Genomic DNA, 19971 nt, shown 5'->3' with positions numbered 1-19971 from the left:
AGGTGTGCCAAGCTTGTAGCGTAATACCCAAGAAGACTCGAGGCTGTAATCACTGCCAAATGTGCATCAACAAAGTACTCAGTAAAGGGTCTGAATACTTATGTAAATGTCATATTTCTGCTTTTTTTTTATACGTTTGCAAAAATATCTAAAAACTTGTTTTTGCTTTGTTATTATGGGGTATTGTATGTAGATTGTTGAGGGAAATAAACAATTGAATCCATTTTAGAATAAGGCTGTAACATAACAAAATGTGGAAAAAGTCAAGGGGTCTGAATACTTTCCGAATGGTATTCCATAGTGGAAGTGAAAGAGAATTAAATGTGTGTTAGAGAAATAAATTGACAGTGGTGTATATGTCTTTGTGGTAACAGGTGGTTGTGGTGGGAGCGTACCTCATTGCTCATGGTTTTTTCAGTGTGTACAACATGTGTGTGGACACACTCTTCCTCTGCTTCTGTGAGTAGAGCACCTCCAGCAACACATATTACTGTATTACTGAACACTCTTTTCCAACATGCTTATTGATTTTCTCTTCCTTTCTTCTCTCCTGTTCTCACAGTGGAGGACTTGGAGCGACATGACGGAACGATGCAGAAGCCATACTACATGTCCAAGAACCTGATGAAAATCCTAAATAAAAAGAACAAGGGACCTAAAAAGGACAAAGGAAAGGATTGATGAAATAGTGCCTTGAGATGAATTAGAACCGCACAGCCATTTTCAATATCCTAGAAACATCGCAACATCCTAGAAATATCACCTTTTTAATATTTGTGTATCTTTCAGCCTTATCATTCCTTCTGTTTTTCCCCTTCTGACATGTCAACGTTGACACAAAATTGATAACTTTTTTGCACTTTCAATTTGAGATTATGTGTCCATGCTTATGTGAAAGATTACTTGTGTGAGATATATTCTTAAATTCCAGCTATTCCTTCTAACAATTTTAAGTGACCAAAACTAGAGCTGTTTATTACTCTGACCAAAACCAAATGTTTATTCTCTCACAGTGCTTATTTGTTATCAGAAAAGAGACCGTTTTCTCAAGTCAACAAATTATTTATTAGCCATAACTGTTTAATACTTTTTTTATGCTCCTCAGTACTCTGTATATGATTTCAGTTTAAGGTCTGTGTTAGTTTTTTTATTTGTTAAAGTAACACTAGCAGTTTTATTATGATTCTATTTTCTTAGATGTTATGTAATATTGTAGATATTTTTGTATTAATAAAAATACAATAAAATACTTGATTGTAAATGATTATATATAAAACGTTATTATTAGTTTTTCCCATGCTGACATCACTCCTGTAATTTCCTTGTGCAATGATTGATTGCTCTATTGGAAAATAGCTCTGGTTTATTTCACACATCAGCTTGAAGCAGAGGTGCATGTGATCTTCTGAAATGCTCTGAAAATTATGAGACACTTGCAGGCTGCAGACCCTTGTACATGGGAGCTGAAGACAAAGCTCTCTTTAGCAGAACTTATAGCAAGTCAGATGTATGAGGTGTCTCAATGTGATCTGAGCATTTCGTATTATTCTGTATGTAAAGACAATCCATTTCGTATGATATGTTACGAATTCAAATTTGTTGTTGGCTAACGCTGACTAGCTCTAGGGATAAGGTTAGGGTTAAGGTTAAAGGGTTAGGGGAAGGGTTAGCTAACATGCTAAGTAGTTGCAAAGTACCTAAAAAGTAGCAAGTAGTTGCTAATTAGCTACATTTTTTAAGTTGTCTGTGATGAGATTCGAATGTAGAACCTTTTGGTTGCTAGACGTTCACGTTATACGTCCACCCACCCTACTTTCGTTTTTTCCTTAAGCAACCTTGTGTCTTATGTAACCATACTAATTTGAGTGTCCTGGATTTACGTTTACTATATCACGCCTAGTCTATGAGACCAGTCTGGACTGGGCCCCTATTTATGTTCTTATTAAGTACTGGACCCTGAAACAAATCAAATTCAGTCTAGAGCGAGCACATCCATCCATTAGGCTGCACGCACTCAACACAACTACAGTACTTTCAGTTGTCAAGGATCAATGTTAATTTACCTCACATACTGTACTACCCAATATGTCAAAATCTCACTACATTCCTCAACCTCTTGTCTCCTGAGACCCAGAGAGAATGCATGTGGGAGTTTGCAGTCATGTGTTGTATCATGTGATCTACTAACAGGAGAGACTTATCACGTGATCATTCAATGGTCCAGTACAAGAGCCTCTACTGTTGAGACATTTGTAATAGCATTACATTGCAGTGTTTGGTACAGCATGGGGGTATACAATAACCTGTGCAAAAGGTTCTGTTAATCATATGGTCATCTCGACTACAATCATATTACAAGCATAGTAATAGATTGGATACACCTGATCCAGCTAATTTAGGTTACAATGAAGCTGAGCAATTATTTTATGCTTGACATGGATCTAGTGTGTTATTTGTGATTGAATGAATCCCATCTGTGCCTCGCCCATTGTCTTTCACAATTCAGGATATTTAGACATTTAATAAAAATGTAAACTTCATAATAGAAGTGTGCACAGAACTATGAGACAACACAGGCCACATTAAATGTATTAAACAACTATTTATTCAGATCGCAGGAAAACATCATTTCCACAGCTCTGTGACCATTTGGTTTTGCACAATGTCTCACTGTTTCGTCTTGCAAAAGACTCGCAATACAAATGTAATTTAAATTTATTTTGTGTCACAATAGACCCCTAATACAAATGCTTAGCTTGATCAGACAGTGATATGCAGGAAATTACTTATCCCCTTAACGAGTACAGAAGAGTAACTTGTCTTTCACTGAGTGGAAGAGGGGGACTCGGCCACATCATGACGTGCTTGTCAGGTTCTCTCACATCTTGTCTCATTCCCATGGCTGGTCATTCGGAAACACATAAAAACAGCATTTACAATATTCATTTATACAAATGTATACACACACAAACACAATCAGGAGAAACACTCATTGCAATAGAAATCATAATATGATAATAGTCCATGTCACATTGGGCACAGTTCATGTTATTTTCTTGGCTGCAGATGATAATGACATCAAATACTCATTCTGACTTGAGTCAAAAAGGATCTGGCAAACACTGTATTGACTTCTGCACGTGGGTTGTGTTCAGTAGGCACAAAATGGAAGAAAACTGTAAAAAAAATGGAGTGAAACAGAGGTACAATCTGAATTTGTCCAATAAACACTCGTTTTTTTTTCTGTTGCAAAATGTTTTGCTATGTTGTGCCTTAATGAACGTGACCCTGCTGTCATCTTTTCCTGTGTAGGTCTGTGCCCAGCTATAGTGGCTTGCGAAAGTATTCACCCCCCTTGGCATTTTTCCTATTTTGTTGCCTTACAACCTGGAATTAAAATGGATTTTTTTTGGGGGGGTTTGTATCATTTGATTTACACAACATGCCTACCTCTTTGAAGATGCAAAATATTTTTTATTGTGAAACAAACAAAAAATAAGACAGAAAAACAGAAAACTTGAGCGTGCATAACTATTCACCCCCCCAAAGTCAATACTTTGTAGAGCCACCTTTTGCAGCAATTACAGCTGCAAGTCTCTTGGGGTATGTCTCTATAAGCTTGGCACATCTAGCCACTGGGATTTTTGCCCATTCAAGGCAAAACTGCTCCAGCTCCTTCAAGTTGGATGGGTTCTGCTGGTTTACAGCAATCTTTAAGTCATACCACATATTCTCAATTGGATTGAGGTCTGGGCTTTGACTAGGCCATTCCAAGACATTTAAATGTTTCCCCTTAAACCACTCGAGTGTTGCTTTAGCAGTATGCTTAGGGTCATTGTCCTGCTGGAAGGTGAACCTCCGTCCCAGTCTCAAATCTCTGGAAGACTGTTACAGGTTTCCCTCAAGAATGTCCCTGTATTTAGCGCCATCCATCATTCCTTCAATTCTGACCAGTTTCCCATCTGACCAGAGTACATTCTTCCATATGTTTGGAGAGTCTCCCACATGCCTTTTGGCGAACACCAAACGTGTTTGCTTATTTTGTTCTTTAAGCAATGGCTTTTTTCTGGCCACTTATGTAAAGCCCAGCTCTGTGCAGTGTACGGCTTAAAGTGGTCCAGATCCTCCAATCTCCGCTGTGGAGCTTTGCAGCTCCTTCAGGGTTATCTTTGGTCTCTTTGTTGCCTCTCGGATTAATGCCCTCCTTGCCTGGTCCGTGAGTTTTGGTGGGCGGCCCTCTCTTGGCAGGTTTGTTGTGGTGCCATATTCTTTCCATTTCTTAATAATGGATTTAATGGTGCTCCGTGGGATGTTCAATGTTTCTGATATTTTTTTATAACCCAACCCTGATCTGTACTTCTCCACAACTTTTTTTTTTTTTTTTTTGGGGGGGGGGAATGGATCAGCTTAATATTGCAGATAGATTGTATCTTCTATCAATGTAATTGTCTGCATCACTTCCAATCCCCCATGTTTTTTTTATATTTTTTTATATATATACTCCCCTTTATTACTTTTCAACCCCACCATCCTTTCCCTACTTGGAGTAAATTAGTGAACAACAATGCCCAGGCCTCTACTTCCGGTCTATACTTACTATCTACACCTTATGGACAGAGTTACTTTTACAATAATTCTATTATATATATATATATATATATATATATATATATTATTTATTTATTTTTTTTAAAAAATTTGCTCCTGAACTTCTTCTACTCTCAACCTCTCCGATCATTTTCATGATGTCCATCCGGTTTGCTTCTATATGCCATATCTTTCTAACTGTGCTCCTTCCCAAAAGCTCCCAACATACAACCTATATACTTATTATGGACACAGTATGCTTTACATTATTAGCTATCTTTGTTATTATTTGTTGTTATTTGTTATTAGTCCCATCCTTCAACTCCATTCAATACCTCCCATCTATCTCTTAACACCATCCATATAGGATTTCTATTTGCCATATATATTTCAACCGTACTGTGATGTTTTACAAAAGTTCTGAACCTTTCTATTCTCATTGCTTCTACAGATTGTGAATTAAAAATAAACAGTTTTGCTAAATGTATTATTATATTATTGATTGATTGACTATGGCTTTTCAGATCACCCAGTAATGCTATCTGCAAGGTTAGTTCCAGGTAAATATTGCAATCCTTTAGCCATTCCTGGACCTGTGTCCAAAAACAAGCTACAAATGGACAGAACCAAAACAAATGATCCAATGATTCCGTCTCTTCACAGCAAAATCTGCAGAGCTGGGAAGATTGTATCCCCCATATAAATAACATTCTATTGGTAGCAAGAATTTTATATAATAATTTAAATTGAAAGATTCTAATTTTTGAATCCGGTGTCGTTTTGCGTGTCAGTTCATAAACACTATGCCATGGGATCGGTACATCAAAGATCTCTTCCCAACTATTTTGCAATCTATATGGGACGGCTGTCAATCCTTTGGTCCTTAAGTGAAACTGATATACTTTTTTATTTATCACAGTTTTCCTTAACCAATTATGTTCTTTAATGCAAGGCTGACAGACAAGTTCCTTACTTTCTCCCCCTTCCACTTTCCTCTTCCATTTTTGCGGTAAGGCTGCAATTATTTGGTTGTAATTTTGGGTAGAGCAGACATTTCCATATGTTTTTGTTAGCTGCATGTGCGTCATAACTCCACCAGTCCTACCGATGATATCATTTACGAAGATTATACCTTTTTTAAACATTCTGTCAAAAAATAAAGGTTTTTTGTCAATTAGTATATTTGAATTTAACCACAATATTTGTTGCATTATTTTTTCTGTCGTTTCTGGAGGATTAAATTGAAATTGCAACCAACTTTCTATGGCTTGTTTTAGAAATAGTGACATTTGTTCAGTGTTCAAAGTTTCTGATATTTTTTTATAACCCAACCCTGATCTGTACTTCTCCACAACTTTGTCCCTGACCTGTTTGGAGAGCTCCTTGGTCTTCATGGTGCCGCTTGCTTGGTGGTGCCCCTTGCTTTGTGGTGTTGCAGACTCTGGGGCCTTTCAGAACAGGTGTATATATACACTGAGGTCATGTGACAGATCATGTGACACTTAGATTGCACACAGGTGGACTTTATTTAACTAATTATGTGACTTCTGAAGGTAATTGGTTGCACCAGATCTTATTTAGGGGCATCATAGCAAAGGGGTGAATAGATTTGCACGCACCACTTTTCCATTATTTATTTGTTAGAATTTTTTGAAACAAGTAATTTTTTTCATTTCACTTCACCAATTTGGACTATTTTGTGTATGTCCATTACATGAAATCCAAATAAAAATCCATTTAAATTACAGGTTGTAATGCAACAAAATAGGAGAAACGCCAAGGGGGATGAATACTTTTTCAAGGCACTGTACAAGCCCCCAGGGCCAGTTTTTCAGAACATTTAATCCAGAACAAATGATCCTGTGTCGTGTTCAATTCTATTCCAGATCATTTTGATTGATATATTTAAATGTTCCAAAAGTTGTCCCCAGAGTATTTGCTCATATGTGGCCAATTCTCCACAAAGCACAACTGTACACAATCCAATACTGTCCATACACTATCCTCATGACTCTACAATACAGTGTTAGTCTGTTAACCTATATGATAAAGAACTCTTAAATCGTGTGATTATATTCACTATACTGTAGCTCCAATCCACATTATTAGGTCTGTCTTCTCTATAGGACTTCACAGTGCAATGGCAGTTTGTTAAGATAATATATAAAGTTGTTAGAGTACCCATCTGTACACTAGTCTACAGAATATTCATAAATTGTGTTCGTAAATCTATGGATTAAAATGATTTAATCAGTTAAATTGTAAACAGGAATATCCAAATACATTTTCCCCAAATCGTACTTGACGGTAAAATGTTACTCTTTGGTGGCTATAGTGGTTTTTAAAAATGGTATCAGGTTATAATCCCATTACCACCCTCCCTTAAAACTCAAACTAGCTCTAATTGGGGAATAAACCTGAAATTCCTTCAAGGAGCAAAAACATTATGTCTAAATAGTTCTACGCTAACCACATATTACATAGGTCTTGTGGTACAGTAAAGTTACTTAAAGACTCCCTTAATTAACTTATTCCAATCATTTAATATTGACTATTTATCTCAACACTGATTCCAGTCTATCCACCAGTCCCATCCCTAAAAGTCAGCCAGCGCCCTACGCCTCAACCTGGGTATCCACTGTGTGTGTCTGCATTTATGTACAAACGCACAGAAAGAGGGCAATAGTGACTTCGCTTTACTCACCCTCACGCTTGGGTATCATCCACCCCCACAGAGTGGTGTCTCAGTGTACTCTCCCTATCCAAGTGAGTCTCGTAAATCATTTGGGGGATACACAAATATTTTTGACTGGTTTGTGTTTCCTTCATTAGAAATATCTTGCTAAGAATGAACTGCCAGTCATCCCACCACCACCCATCTATAGTCTAAAGCAGAGGTGTCAAATATTCCATGGAGGGCGTGGTGTCTGTGGGTTTTGTTTTTTTCTTTCAATAAAGACCTAGACAAGCAGGTGAGGGGAGTTAATTCCTAATTAGTGACCTTAATCCATCAACCAAGTACATAGGCCCTCCGTGGAATGAGCCACTATTGAGTAAGCCAGTCGTTCCTGATGTTTTGACGTGTGTGTATATGAGTGTGAGCTTTTTAATAAATTTCCCCATCCCTACACCTTTTCCTCCCTCTCTCCCTCCTCTCCCTTACACGCTCAGCAGCCAGAAGAAAAAGAAGATGGCCACGAACAGGAAGAGAGAGTCCTTCCAGTTGTTGCCGTTGTTGGGGTTGCCGTTGCCTTGGTGATCGGCTGCGTATGCATCTGGGGAACAGTGATAACATATCAATGATCAGTCAATAGCTATCGCATCAAGGAATAAATGGATGGTTGTGTGTGTGTGTACGTACGTACATACATACCTGCTCTGTGGAAGGGGTCGTTGGTGTTGAAGACTGTGGTGAAGAAGCCGAAAGGGAAAGCACCGATCCCAAAGGACATGTGGAAGCCAGTGTCCCCGAACCCTTGGAAGGGCTGCAAGAAGAGGAGGAAATAAAGGAATAGTGGTCTCTCATTACAAATAGAGTGAACACACAAAATAACCATGTGATAAACAATCATATTAAAGGGATACTTCGGGATTTTGGCAGAGGCCCTTTATCTACTTCCCAATGAACTCGTGGATACCATTTCTATGTCTCTGTGTCCAGTATGAAGGAAGTCAGGTAGTTCTGCGAGCCAATGCTAACTAGCGTTAGCGCAATGACTGGAAGTCTCTGGATATCTGCTAGAATGATAAAATCCCAAAGTATCTCTTTAAACATAAATTAAAATGTAAGCGATTAAGAGGAGAGGAAGACTCACCCCTCTGCTCTCTGGCTCTGTTCTCTGTCCCGGAGGACGAGGCGGGGTTTTCAACCTGGAGGACGAAATACCAGTTAACCAATGCAGTTTCACAACTATGCACGCTCTGACTCAAAACACACATGCACACACACAGTGTACCTGGGGTCCTCTTGGCTGGAGCTCCCTCTGCCGTAGAGGGGGATGACTTTCTCTCTGCTGATGCCTGCTTTACACACAGGACACTGCTGTTGGCTGGGCCGCGTCTCCAACCACTGACACAGACCGAGGAGGGAGAGAAAGAGAGACAGTGAGACAGAAGCCATACTGTACTGTCTGTTCAATGCTATCTATTGGCATGCACTGACTTACTACAATGTGCAACACACAGGGTAGATCTATGTGCTGTGGTGTGTTATGTGGAAGGATGAATCAATATACTGTAGTAGAATGATTTATTTGACAAAAAATACAAAATAACTCCACATTATACCATGCACTTTCTGTGTCAGCAATAAGAGTTGTGCAATATAGCACAAAACAATGTCAAATACGAACAGCTGGGTACACAAGGCACTGAAGACAGTAGTGTTGACACTATTCTATCAACAGAGTTAGCTCAGTAACTAATGAAAGAAAAACATTGACTGATTCTCAGACAATAAAGGAGAAGGATATGTAATATTATGCACGGTGCAATGTACGTAGAGCTAGTGCTATAATCTAAAGCACCTCAAAGACAAAAAGGGGGTTCACAGTAAACACTGGTGTAATGAATGGGACCTTGAGAACATTATCAACTTTAAGCTGCACTAAATCAACTGACTGACCAAGGTGGTCTCAGCTCATGTCATCGGACAGGGACTGAGGGCTGGTTTCAACCAGTAGAAAAGGTGTAGCCTGATATTTACCACTACTGTGAAACTAAAGAGAACACCTTTAAATGGCATACTTACTTGATGAAGGCAGGGCCAGCTGTGAAAGAGAGAAAGAGAAATAGATGAATGTGGGTATTATGAATGGTGTCACCTAGAAACATGGTGACATTTGGAGCAACCTCCTAGCGGCCTACTTCATCGAGTCTAAATTGACACACAGAGATTCTCAATTGCATACTCCTCGCTTCCTCTCTCCTCGCCTCCTTCTCAAAACCCATTGGATGAGAAAGCTGAGGTCCCGCCCCTCTGACCTTCTCCTCCAATGGGTTTTGAGAAGGAGGCGAGGAGCGAGGACGCGAGGAGTACGCAATTGAGACTCCCATAGGCCTAATTAGTGTACTAGACTTTGGTTTTCCAGTAGGCCCCCACCTACAGGGCGCAACTGGTTACCCTGTTCTGACCTTAATGATGTGAGTGATTAAAATCATCCGGGCTCCCCATCGTTAATGTTATTTAGCTCCATCGGTCATCGCTCGTTAGCAGTCTCGCCTCGCTGCTGGCCAGATTAATGCATTGTGAGAGAGCAGGATGGTACATGTACAGTAACACGGCATTGGTCGTTCTAAAAACCATGGTTACAGAGAGTGCTACCATGTACGTGACAATCATAGAAATAGGTCTTGAACAGACAAAGCCCCTCGGACAATGGTGAAATGGGGCTGTCCATTCTACACTGACCAAAAATATAAACGCAACATGTAAAGTGTTGGTCACATGTTTCATGATCTGAAATTATATATATGAACTGTAACTCAGTAAAATCTTTGAAATTGTTGCGTTTATATTTTTGTTCAGTGTAGTTTTCTATTTCTATGGTGACAACACATGGGCTGCCAGCCTGCCATAGATTTGCATTCTGTAACCCGTTTGTGGCCTTGACGCAGTGTAAACAACATTTGTAGAGCTGGGCAGTGAACATAGTTCTGGGAGGGTTTTAAGGGTTTTGCCAGGTGAAGAGCTTACAGTTGGGCACCAGTGGAAAGAGAGCAGAAGTAGCGACTGCACATTAGACATTTGTGGGAGACAGGTGAAGTGTGTACTCTAGTCAAGCTACTAGGGCTGTCCCCGACAAAAAAAATATATTGGTCGACCGAGAGTCGTCTGTTCTTCACATTTTAAAACATGTATATAGACACATCCTATGTATTTTAATCAATCAACTGAGAAAAAAAAAAAAAGTCCCCTTTTCAGGACCCTGTCTTTCAAAGATCATTCGTAAAAATCTAAATATCTTCACAGATCTTCATTGTAAAGGGATTAAACACTGTTTCCCATGCTTGTTCAATGAACCATAAACAATTAATGAACATACACCTGTGGAACGGTCGTTAAGACACTAACAACGTACAGACTTAGGACACTAAAGAGGCCTTTCTACTCACTCTGAAAAACACCAAAAGAAAGATGCCCAGGGTCCCTGCTCATCTGTGTGAACGTGCCTTAGGCATGCTACAATGTGGCATGAGGACTGCAGATGTGGCCAGGGCAATAAATTGCAATGTCCGTACTGTGAGACGCCTAAGACAGCGCTACAAGGAGACAGGACGGACAGCTGATCGTCCTCGCAGTGCACAGGATCGGTACATCCGAACATCACACCTGCGGACAGGTACAGGATGGCAACAACAACTGCCAGAGTTACACCAGGAACGCACAATCCCTCCATAAGTGCTCAGACTGTCCGCAATAGGCTGAGAGAGGCTGGACTGAGGGCTTGTAGGCCTGTTGTAAGGCAGGTCCTCACCAGACATCACCGGCAACAACGTCACCTATGGGCACAAACCCACCATCGCTGGACCAGACAGGACTGACAAAAAGTGCTCTTCACTGACGAGTCGCGGTTTTGTCTCACCAGGGGTGATGGTCGGATTCGCGTTTATTGTCGAAGGAATGAGCATTACACCGAGGCCTGTACTCTTGAGCGGGATCGATTTGGAGGTGGAGGGTCCGTAATGGTCTGGGGCGGTGTGTCACAGCATCATCGGACTGAGCTTGTCGTCATTGCAGGCAATCTCGCTGCTGTGCGTTACAGGGAAGACATCCTCCTCCCTCATGTGGTACCCTTCCTTGTAGGCTCATCCTGACATGACCCTCCAGCATGACAATGCCACCAGCCATACTGCTCGTTCTGTGCGTGATTTCCTGCAAGACAGGAATGTCAATATTCTGCCATGGCCAGCGAAGAGCCCGGATCTCAATCCCATTGAGCACGTCTGGGACCTGTTGGATCGGAGGGTGAGGGCTAAGGCCATTCCCCCCAGAAATGTCCGGGAACTTGCAGGTGCCTTGGTGGAAGAGTGGGGTAACATCTCACAGCAAGAACTGGCAAATCTGGTGCAGTCCATGAGGAGGAGATGCACTGCAGTACTTAAAGCAGCTGGTGGCCACACCAGATACTGACTGTTACTTTTGATTTTGACCCCCCTTGTTCAGGGACACATTATTATATTTCTGTTAGTCACATGTCTGTGGAACTTGTTCAGTTTATGTCTCAGCTGTTGAATCTTATGTTCATACAAATATTTACACATGTTAAGTTTGCTTAAAATAAACACAGTTGACAGTGAGAGGACGTTTCTTTTTTTGCTGAGTTTATATGCAGGAAGCTTGTCTGATGCTTTAAGAGCACTGTTTGATTAAATAATTAAAAAGACACAAATGACTAGAGGGAGTCCAATCCCAATTGATTTGATTGTGCCGGGCTCAAACTTGCTGCGCTGTGTTAAAAAAAAAATAGAGAATAGCACCCATTGTCTCTCTCCTCCCTGCTGCAGCGACCACCACAGAACATCAACAGTGTTTATCGCACTGTCTGTGTTGCTGAAGCTGCAACATAATTAAAGCCATTTGACTGAAAGGTTCTGTTACCGAAATCCCTAATTTATTTAGGAAAAACATTCCCTATTCCCTCAACCCTTGCTCTCTTTACGTGACATGTATGCATCGAATGCACGTGACCAATAGGGCCTGACCTATAGCCTATGATAATCACGTCAATAAATTGGTTATAACAAACTCCGAACACCGTAACACATTGACAGCTAAATGGATGCAGAGGACGTGACAAATAAACTCGAAATGGGGGAATGTTTACTGGTTGCTCAGGAGGTAAAGGGAAAGTCAGATGTGTGACTAGTTGTGGAAAATACTGGAGATCAAGAAAAATAAGGTAAGGAGCAAGCGCTGCGTGCATATTATGTGTGCTAAACAAGTGCTGTATAGATTACGATATAATTTTTCGACCGTTTGGAACAATGTTAATAACACAAAATAAATTAAGCGTACCAGTCTTTATTTTAATTTGATTTTTTTAGCATTTATTACAGCAAAGACTAAAAACATTCGCATTCATTTGTGAATACAATTTTCGAAATGGAACGGTTTATTTATTGTTTATGCCAATTAGTCAAGGGTCACTTTGTTATTTTATTTTAAATCTAATGTTTGCTTGCATTTCAAATCATGAATGACTCCATATGCTGTGTGATGACATGAACGAATGAATGATTGATTGATTGATACAGTCGCCTATATAACTATTGAAATATACAGTGCATTCGGAAAGTATTCAGACCTCTTGACTTTTCCACATTTTGTTACATTACAGCCTTATTCTAAAATTGATTAAATTGTTTTTTCCTCATCAATCTACACACAATACCCAATAATGACAAAACAAAAAAAACAGGTTTTTTGATTTTTTTGCACATTTATAAAAAATAAGACACTGAAATATCAAATGTACATAAGTATTCAGACCCTTTACTCAGTACTTTCTTGAAGCACCTTTGGCAGCGATTACAGCCTTGAGTCTTCTTGGTATTACGCTACAAGCTTGGCACACCTGTATTTGGGGAGTTTCTCCCATTCTTCTCTGCAGATCCTCTCAAGCTCTGTCAAATATCCCCACAGCATGATGCTGCCACCACCATGCTTCACCGTAGGGATGGTGCCAGGTTTCCTCCAGACGTGACGCTTGGCAGACTGGAGTGGAGTGGCTTCCGTCTGGCCACTACTATAAAGACCTGGTTGGTGGAGTGCTGCAGAGATGGTTGTCCTTCTGGAAGGTTCTCCGATCTCCACAGAGGAACTCTGGAGCTCTGTCAGAGTGACCATCTGGTTCTTGGTCACCTACCTGACCAAGACCCTTCTCCCCAGATTGCTCAGTTTGGCCGGGTGGCCAGCTCTAGGAAGAGGCCTGGTGGTTCCAAACTTCTTCCATTTAAGAATGATGGAGGCCACTGTGTTCTTGGGGACCTTCAATGCTGCAGAGTTTTTGGTACCCATCCCCAGATCTGTGCCTCGACACAATCCTGCTCTGAGCTCTACGGACAATTCCTTCAACCTCATGACTTGTTTTTTGCTCTGACATGCACTGTCAACTGTGGGACATTATATAGACAGGTGTGTGCCTTTCCAAATCATTTACAATCAATTGAATTTACCACAGGTGGACTCCAATCAAGTTGTAGAAACATCTCAAGGATGATCAATGGAAACAGGATGCACCTGAGCTCAATTTCGAGTCTCATAGCAAAGGGTCTGAATACTTATGTAAATAAGGTATGTTTTTTTTTTACTTTTAATACTTTTGCATAAATGTATAAAAACCTGTTTTTGCTTTGTCATTATGGGGTATTGTGTGTAGATTGATGAGGAATTGTTTTAAAAAATCCATTTTAGAATAAGGCTGTAACGTAACAAAATGTGGAAAAAGGGAAGGGGTCTGAATACTTTCCGAATGCACTGTAGGCCTTCGTAAATTACAGTATTAAGACTAAACAGGATGCGCTCTAAGGCCTACAGCTCAATGGTGGTTATAGAAGGCTGCTATACTAAGCCTACTGCCTACTAATTATAATGACATTACTTATTATTTTAATGATGATCATAACAAAAATAGTAATAATAACAATAAGGATATCAAGAAAAGGGATGGTTATTATTATTATAAATATTAATTTTCTGATAATTTGGAACAGTGTAAACACTAAATAAATTATAATTAACACCAGAGAGGCTGTTCTAACTTTTAAAAAAAGTGTAAGGCCTTTATTACAGCATAGCAAAGATTAAACTGGGTGAAAGTGTTGTGGTCAGATGAGACCAAAATGGAGCTCTTTGGCATCAACTCAACTCGCCGTGTTTGGAGGAGGAGGAATGCTGCCTATGACCCCAAGAACACCATCCCCACCGTCAACCATGGAGGTGGAAACATTATGCTTTGGGGGTGTTTTTCTGCTAAGGGGACAGGACAACTTCACTGCATCAAAGGGACGATGGATGGGGCCATGTACCGTCAAATCTTGGGTGAGAATCTCCTTCCCTCAGCCAGGGCATTGAAAATGGGTCGTGGATGGGTATTCCAGCATGACAATGACCCAAAACACACGGCCAAGGCAACAAAGGAGTGGCTCAAGAAGAAGCACATTAAGGTCCTGGCCTAGCCAGTCTCCAGACCTTAATCCCATAGAAAATCTGTGGAGGGAGCTGAAGGTTCGAGTTGCCAAACGTCAGCCTCGAAACCGTAATGACTTGGAGAATATCTGCAAAGAGAAGTGGAACAAAATCCCTCCTGAGATGTGTGCAAACCTGGTGGCCAACTACAAGAAACGTCTGACCTCTGTGATTGCCAACAAGGGTTTTGCCACCAAGAACTAAGTCATGTTTTGCAGAGGGGTCAAATACTTACTTCCCTCATTAAAATGCAAATCAATTTATAAAATTTTTTACATGCGTTTTTCTGGATTTTTGTTGTTGTTATTCAGTCTCTCACTGTTCAAATAAACCTACCATTAAAATTATAGACTGATCATGTCTTTGTCAGTGGGCAAACGTACAAAATCAGCAGGGGATCAAATACTTTTTCCCCTCACTGTATATATGGATGATTTATAAAGCCAGGCACTTGTCAAAAATAAAATAAAATTAAAATTAAAATTTAACAGTTAGGCTTGATTATAGACCTAATTAAGTTGGTTTCCTCTCTCCTAATTTTTCTTAGACTATTAAGGCAAGGGCTGTTTTCTCGTCTCCTAACTCCACTGCTGCCTCCGCCACATTGTTGTCAACACTAATATACTGGTTAACTTTCCTATTATGTACATAGCAACATGTTCAAGGAAAAGGCGCCATTTCAACAGCGCACTGATGTGTTTTAGAACTGCGGACAGCGACCGCTATCCAACGCAGGCGAAAGGGCATTTGTTATAAAATAATTTAATTTGTATTAGTGTTGCACCACTGTTCTTAAGTAATATAACCATATACAATTTCAGTAGTACATGTCTTAGAGTGATGGACTGTGCCATCCCCACGGCCTCTACAATGGATTAGTCCACTCAGACAGGCATCTTGTACACCATGAAAAAAGTAAATAATTTATTGCTACCGCTCGACTAAAGAAATCTCGCTCGACCAACAGCCTATCAACCAAACAATAGACCAGCCGACTAAATGGGGTCAGCCCTACTATCTACCTGTGCTAAGTAGGCTAAATTAAATGGAAATTAGATCATTTGTTAGGGAAACTAGCCTAACGCAGTCTCAGATATCGACTGATGTTTTCCATTCAAATGGTTTTCCATTCAAACTGACAGTCCACTGCAATATTTTAGTGCATGGAGAAGACTGGAGGGTCGACAAGGAAATGAGCCCTCCTCCATTGAGTAGTGTGTCAGACATCAAGAAAACACAAGTCTTATCTCTTCATTTACCTTATACGTAAGTAATGTTATGTTCAAGTATTTTATCTGATGCCCTTCAGAAAATAGGCTAACCAAAGTAAATTACACAAATTACATTACTCAAGGGGCATATTGAACAAACAACATAAAATGAAGCCAACTTAACTACCTAAGACTACCTCAATTTAAGCATTATGAATTCAGCTATAGATTGTTTTTCAAGAGTGACCTAGCCTATTTTTAGATGAGACAAATTCTTTATATGACTTCAACTTAAAGTAGAATCATTCATGTTAACTAACAGGAATTGATTGAGGACACGTTGAGGACTCTTCAATGGTAAAGCATTCGATGCAATGCAAAGCTTTTGATATAAGAGCACGTGTCAAACTCATTCCACGGAGGGCTGAGTGTCTGTGGGTTTTCGCTCCTCCATTGTACTTGATGAATTAAGGTCACTAATTAGTAAAGAACTCCCCTCACCTGGTTGTCTAGGTCTTAATTGAAAGGAAAAAACAAAAACCTGCAGACACTAGGCCCTCCATGGAATGAATTTGACACCCTGTCTAAGAGCAAATGGTAGCCCTGGGTTTCCCAAACTCTGTTCTGGGGCCCCCCCATGGTGCACATTTACATAATGTGAGGATCAATAGATATGCATTACATTGAAAAAAAAGAAAGGTAAGGCGTGTTAGTGTATAGGTCACACTATAAAAATGTTTTGGGGGGTTGGCAACATTCCTCCCACTGTATCAGGGTCTGACCTTACATAACCACCCTATGAAAAACCCAAATACACAATGTTCACACAGCTCTGACATGTGCATACATGTAGGCCTAGATTTCCAGTGATGCGGGAAAAAACATTTACATTCTTCAGTATAGCCTAACTGGTTCAACCACCAGCCTGTCTGACACCAGCCTGTCAAGTATCCACCATACATGCTTGTTTCCAACTACCATGGGTTTTCAGGCCAATTCCGACAAAGAAGAGGAAAGGAGCCTCTTCAGACTACTGAGACGCTCCTGTAGTCAAATGAGTGTCTGCTCTGCAGAACATGTGACTACTCTCACCAGCTGCATTGTTATATTCAAATATAGCCATGGCTCTGGGGAAAGAGGCTTCCTTCCTATCATTCTCCCTTGTGGAGGCTCAATATCAGCTACTGGAAGCTTAGGTATGCATTCAACAGGACTAGGGGTACTCAAGTAGAGTTACTCTACAATAATAATAATAATATAATAATATGCCACTTAGCAGACGCTTTTATCCAAAGCGACTTACTGTCATGCGTGCATACATTTTTGTGTATGGGTGGTCCCGGGGATCGAACCCACTACCCTGGCGTTACAAGCGCTGTGCTCTACCAGCTGAGCTACAGAGGACCACCAATAAGTGAGACGTGTCTCCAAATAATTTGTCACTAGTTGATACCATTATCTAAAGGAAATAGAGATTTCATCGAGATTAACACCATTCCTCTTTGCATGAATGATGTATACAAAACAAAAATAGAAACGCAATATGTAAAGTGTTAGTCCCATGTTTCATGAGCTGAAATAAAAGATCCCAGAAATGTTCCATATGTTCCATCTTATTTCTCAAAAAATTTGTGCACAAATGTGTATACATCCTCGTTAGTGTGCATTTATCTTTTGCCAAGATAATCCATCCACCTGACATGTGTGGCATATCAAGAAGCTGATTAAACAGCATGATCATTACACAAGTGCACCTTGTGCTGGGGACAATAAAAGGCCACTAAAATGTGTAGTTTTGTCACACAACACAATGCCACAGATGTCTCAAGTTGAGGGAGCGTGCATTTGGCATAATGACTGCAGGAATGTCCACCAGAGCTGTTGCCAGAGAATTGAATGTTCAATTCTCTACCATAAGCTGCCTCCAACATTGTTTTAGAGAATTTGGCAGTACGTCCAACCGGCCTCACAACCGCAGACTACGTGTAACCATGCCAGCCCAGGACCTCCACATCAAGCTTCTTCACCTGCGGGATCGTCTGAAACCAGCCACCTGGACAGCTGATGAAATTGAGGAGTATTTCTGTCTGTAATAATGCCCTTTTGTGGGGAAAAACTCATTCTGATTAGCTGGGCCTGGCTCCCCAGTGGGTGGGCCTATGTCCTCCCAGGCCCACCCATGGCTGCGCCCCTGACCAGTCATTTGAAATCCATAGATTAGGGCCTAATGAATTTATTTCTGACTGATTTCCTTATATGAACTGTAACTCTGTAAAATCGTGCAATTGTTGCATGTTGCGTTTATAATTCTGTTCAGTATACATAAAATATCTAGTTCTATTTTTCATTGCGAACAGTTCAGGAATGTGTGTTCCATCAAGTCTCATTGCTCAACTGGACTGGAGAGTATTTGCTGTCGAGTACACTGAGGGTCTATTCTTACTCCTCTACAGTGACAGTGCCTCTGACACCAATCCCACACTCTTAACCTTGGAGATGTGACTGAACTCCATGAGTCAATGAGAAAATACACGCATGTTTACATTACAAACAATGCAACTGTAGCCAACAACTTTGCAGAAACTTGAAGGTCAACGCCTGCTGTTTGTAATACATGATTCAGGTACCAATATTGGCTAGTATCTAAGCCGGTGATGATATGTGCTTGGTAGAATCAATGATTGTTTAGTGAATGAGTGAGGGTCACCAAAGTTATCCATTGCCCAGTGTGTAATAGTTATTAATACACCCAACGCAGAAATTCAACCACTGACTGAGTTCCATGCAGCAAGCAGGTGTGTGCCAGAGAGGCATTCACTATTACATTGCAAACGTCAGATTGATACATTGTTGCTGTAGCTGGCGCACAGGTGCAGCTGGAATGGGACATTAATCAAGTTCCACAATATTGATTTTGGCTAGATGCTGATGGCTAGGCTACATCCAATAATAGACTAAAGGAGGCTAACGTTCTCATGATTAACGTTAGCTACTAACTAGACTTCCAAGTTAGCCATCTTGCTTGCTAGCCAACTAACTAGCTAACGTTTAACTATATAAAAATAAGCCTTGTGCGCGCATTTGTAATCGACGTATGGGTGTGATCCGACAAACAACCAGCTTGTTACTGTATATAAACTAGTTAGCTGGAATTTGTTAGAAAGGTGAACAAGGCAATGCCAGCTGACTATGTATGTAAGCAAGCTGCTAGCAGGCTATAACATTCCCTACTCTGCGATAGATCAAAAGTATCCCCGCCTCGTACCAGAACAAGTGCCCGCACAAACTGATAACAGCGTCCCTTGCTGTGTCCAAACAAATGTTGCATTCGAACGTGGCCCGATCTGGCTTGCGTTCTCCCTCTCCGCCGCTTCCTCCCGGGCCATCGCGCTCGTTGCTGCTCTCACCATCCGGGAACCCTCCTCTGCTTGCGGGCCCACCGTCACTTGAGGACCGGGGATCCGCGGCCGCCATAATTGTTTACTGAAAAAGTAATAACTCCGCCAGATGAAAGCTAGCTTTGAAATTTCACCGTACCTGTGCACCACCCCTTCCGTTTCCGTAAAAAATGAAACAACTAGGAGGAGTTAAGGTCTCGAAAAGCCATTCTGATTCCCATGTAAAATAGCCTTTTGAGTGACTGACATATCACCCATAATATTTTTGGGGGATAGAAATGTTCAAAATATAACAAAAAGTAAATTTTCTCTCATGGCTAACTACCAGGAAGTTTTAAAAAAGAGTGGGTGGGGAGATAATATTCATGAGCTCGCCTTGACTGACAGCTCTATGAAACGCCTATGTCAAGAAACTTGGATGAGTGTTGCAGTAAAGTCATCTCAAGCAAATTTGGTGATACACAAAGCAACTCACACAACATTGAAATTGCATATCTCCCATTTGGCATGTCTCTTGATTATTTTACCTTTATTTAACTAGGCAAGTCAGTTAAGAACAAATTCTTATTTACAATGACGGCCTACA

The 19971-nt window shown here is 40.6% G+C and overlaps 2 protein-coding genes across 3 annotated transcripts in view; one reads left to right on the top strand and one right to left on the bottom strand.

Annotated features, from left to right (window-relative positions):
* The window catches only part of LOC311120038 (choline transporter-like protein 4), a gene marked incomplete at both ends in the record, with an annotated part of 38729 nt that extends 38048 nt beyond the window's left edge, over positions 1–681 (top strand). Inside the window, 2 exons of the mRNA XM_084157805.1 lie at positions 375–459; positions 563–681. Coding sequence (XP_084013931.1) covers positions 375–459; positions 563–681 — 204 coding nt within the window. The remainder of the gene's footprint in view (positions 1–374; positions 460–562) is intronic.
* A 1907-nt stretch (positions 682–2588) lies between these two features.
* On the bottom strand, positions 2589–19525 carry LOC311120602 (E3 ubiquitin-protein ligase RNF5-like). 2 transcript variants are annotated; one of them, XM_084157868.1, is made up of 7 exons: positions 19253–19525; positions 9338–9356; positions 8544–8656; positions 8403–8457; positions 7961–8072; positions 7751–7862; positions 2589–2902 (listed from the first exon to the last, which is right to left on the bottom strand). In XM_084157868.1, exons 1-7 carry the CDS (start codon positions 19459–19461, stop codon positions 2869–2871), a joined length of 654 nt encoding a protein of 217 aa, XP_084013994.1. In that variant the 5' UTR covers positions 19462–19525; the 3' UTR covers positions 2589–2868. The 2 variants fall into 2 exon arrangements, with proteins under 2 accessions (XP_084013994.1, XP_084013995.1); XM_084157869.1 differs by lacking the exon at positions 2589–2902 and having other exon boundaries at positions 6097–7862.
* Between the last annotated feature and the right edge of the window lie 446 nt (positions 19526–19971).

The sequence above is a fragment of the Coregonus lavaretus genome (assembly GCF_964263955.1).
Source record: "Coregonus lavaretus genome assembly, chromosome: 3".
Taxonomy (NCBI): Eukaryota; Metazoa; Chordata; class Actinopteri; order Salmoniformes; family Salmonidae; genus Coregonus; species Coregonus lavaretus.
This window is presented reverse-complemented; position numbering and strand designations above follow the sequence as displayed.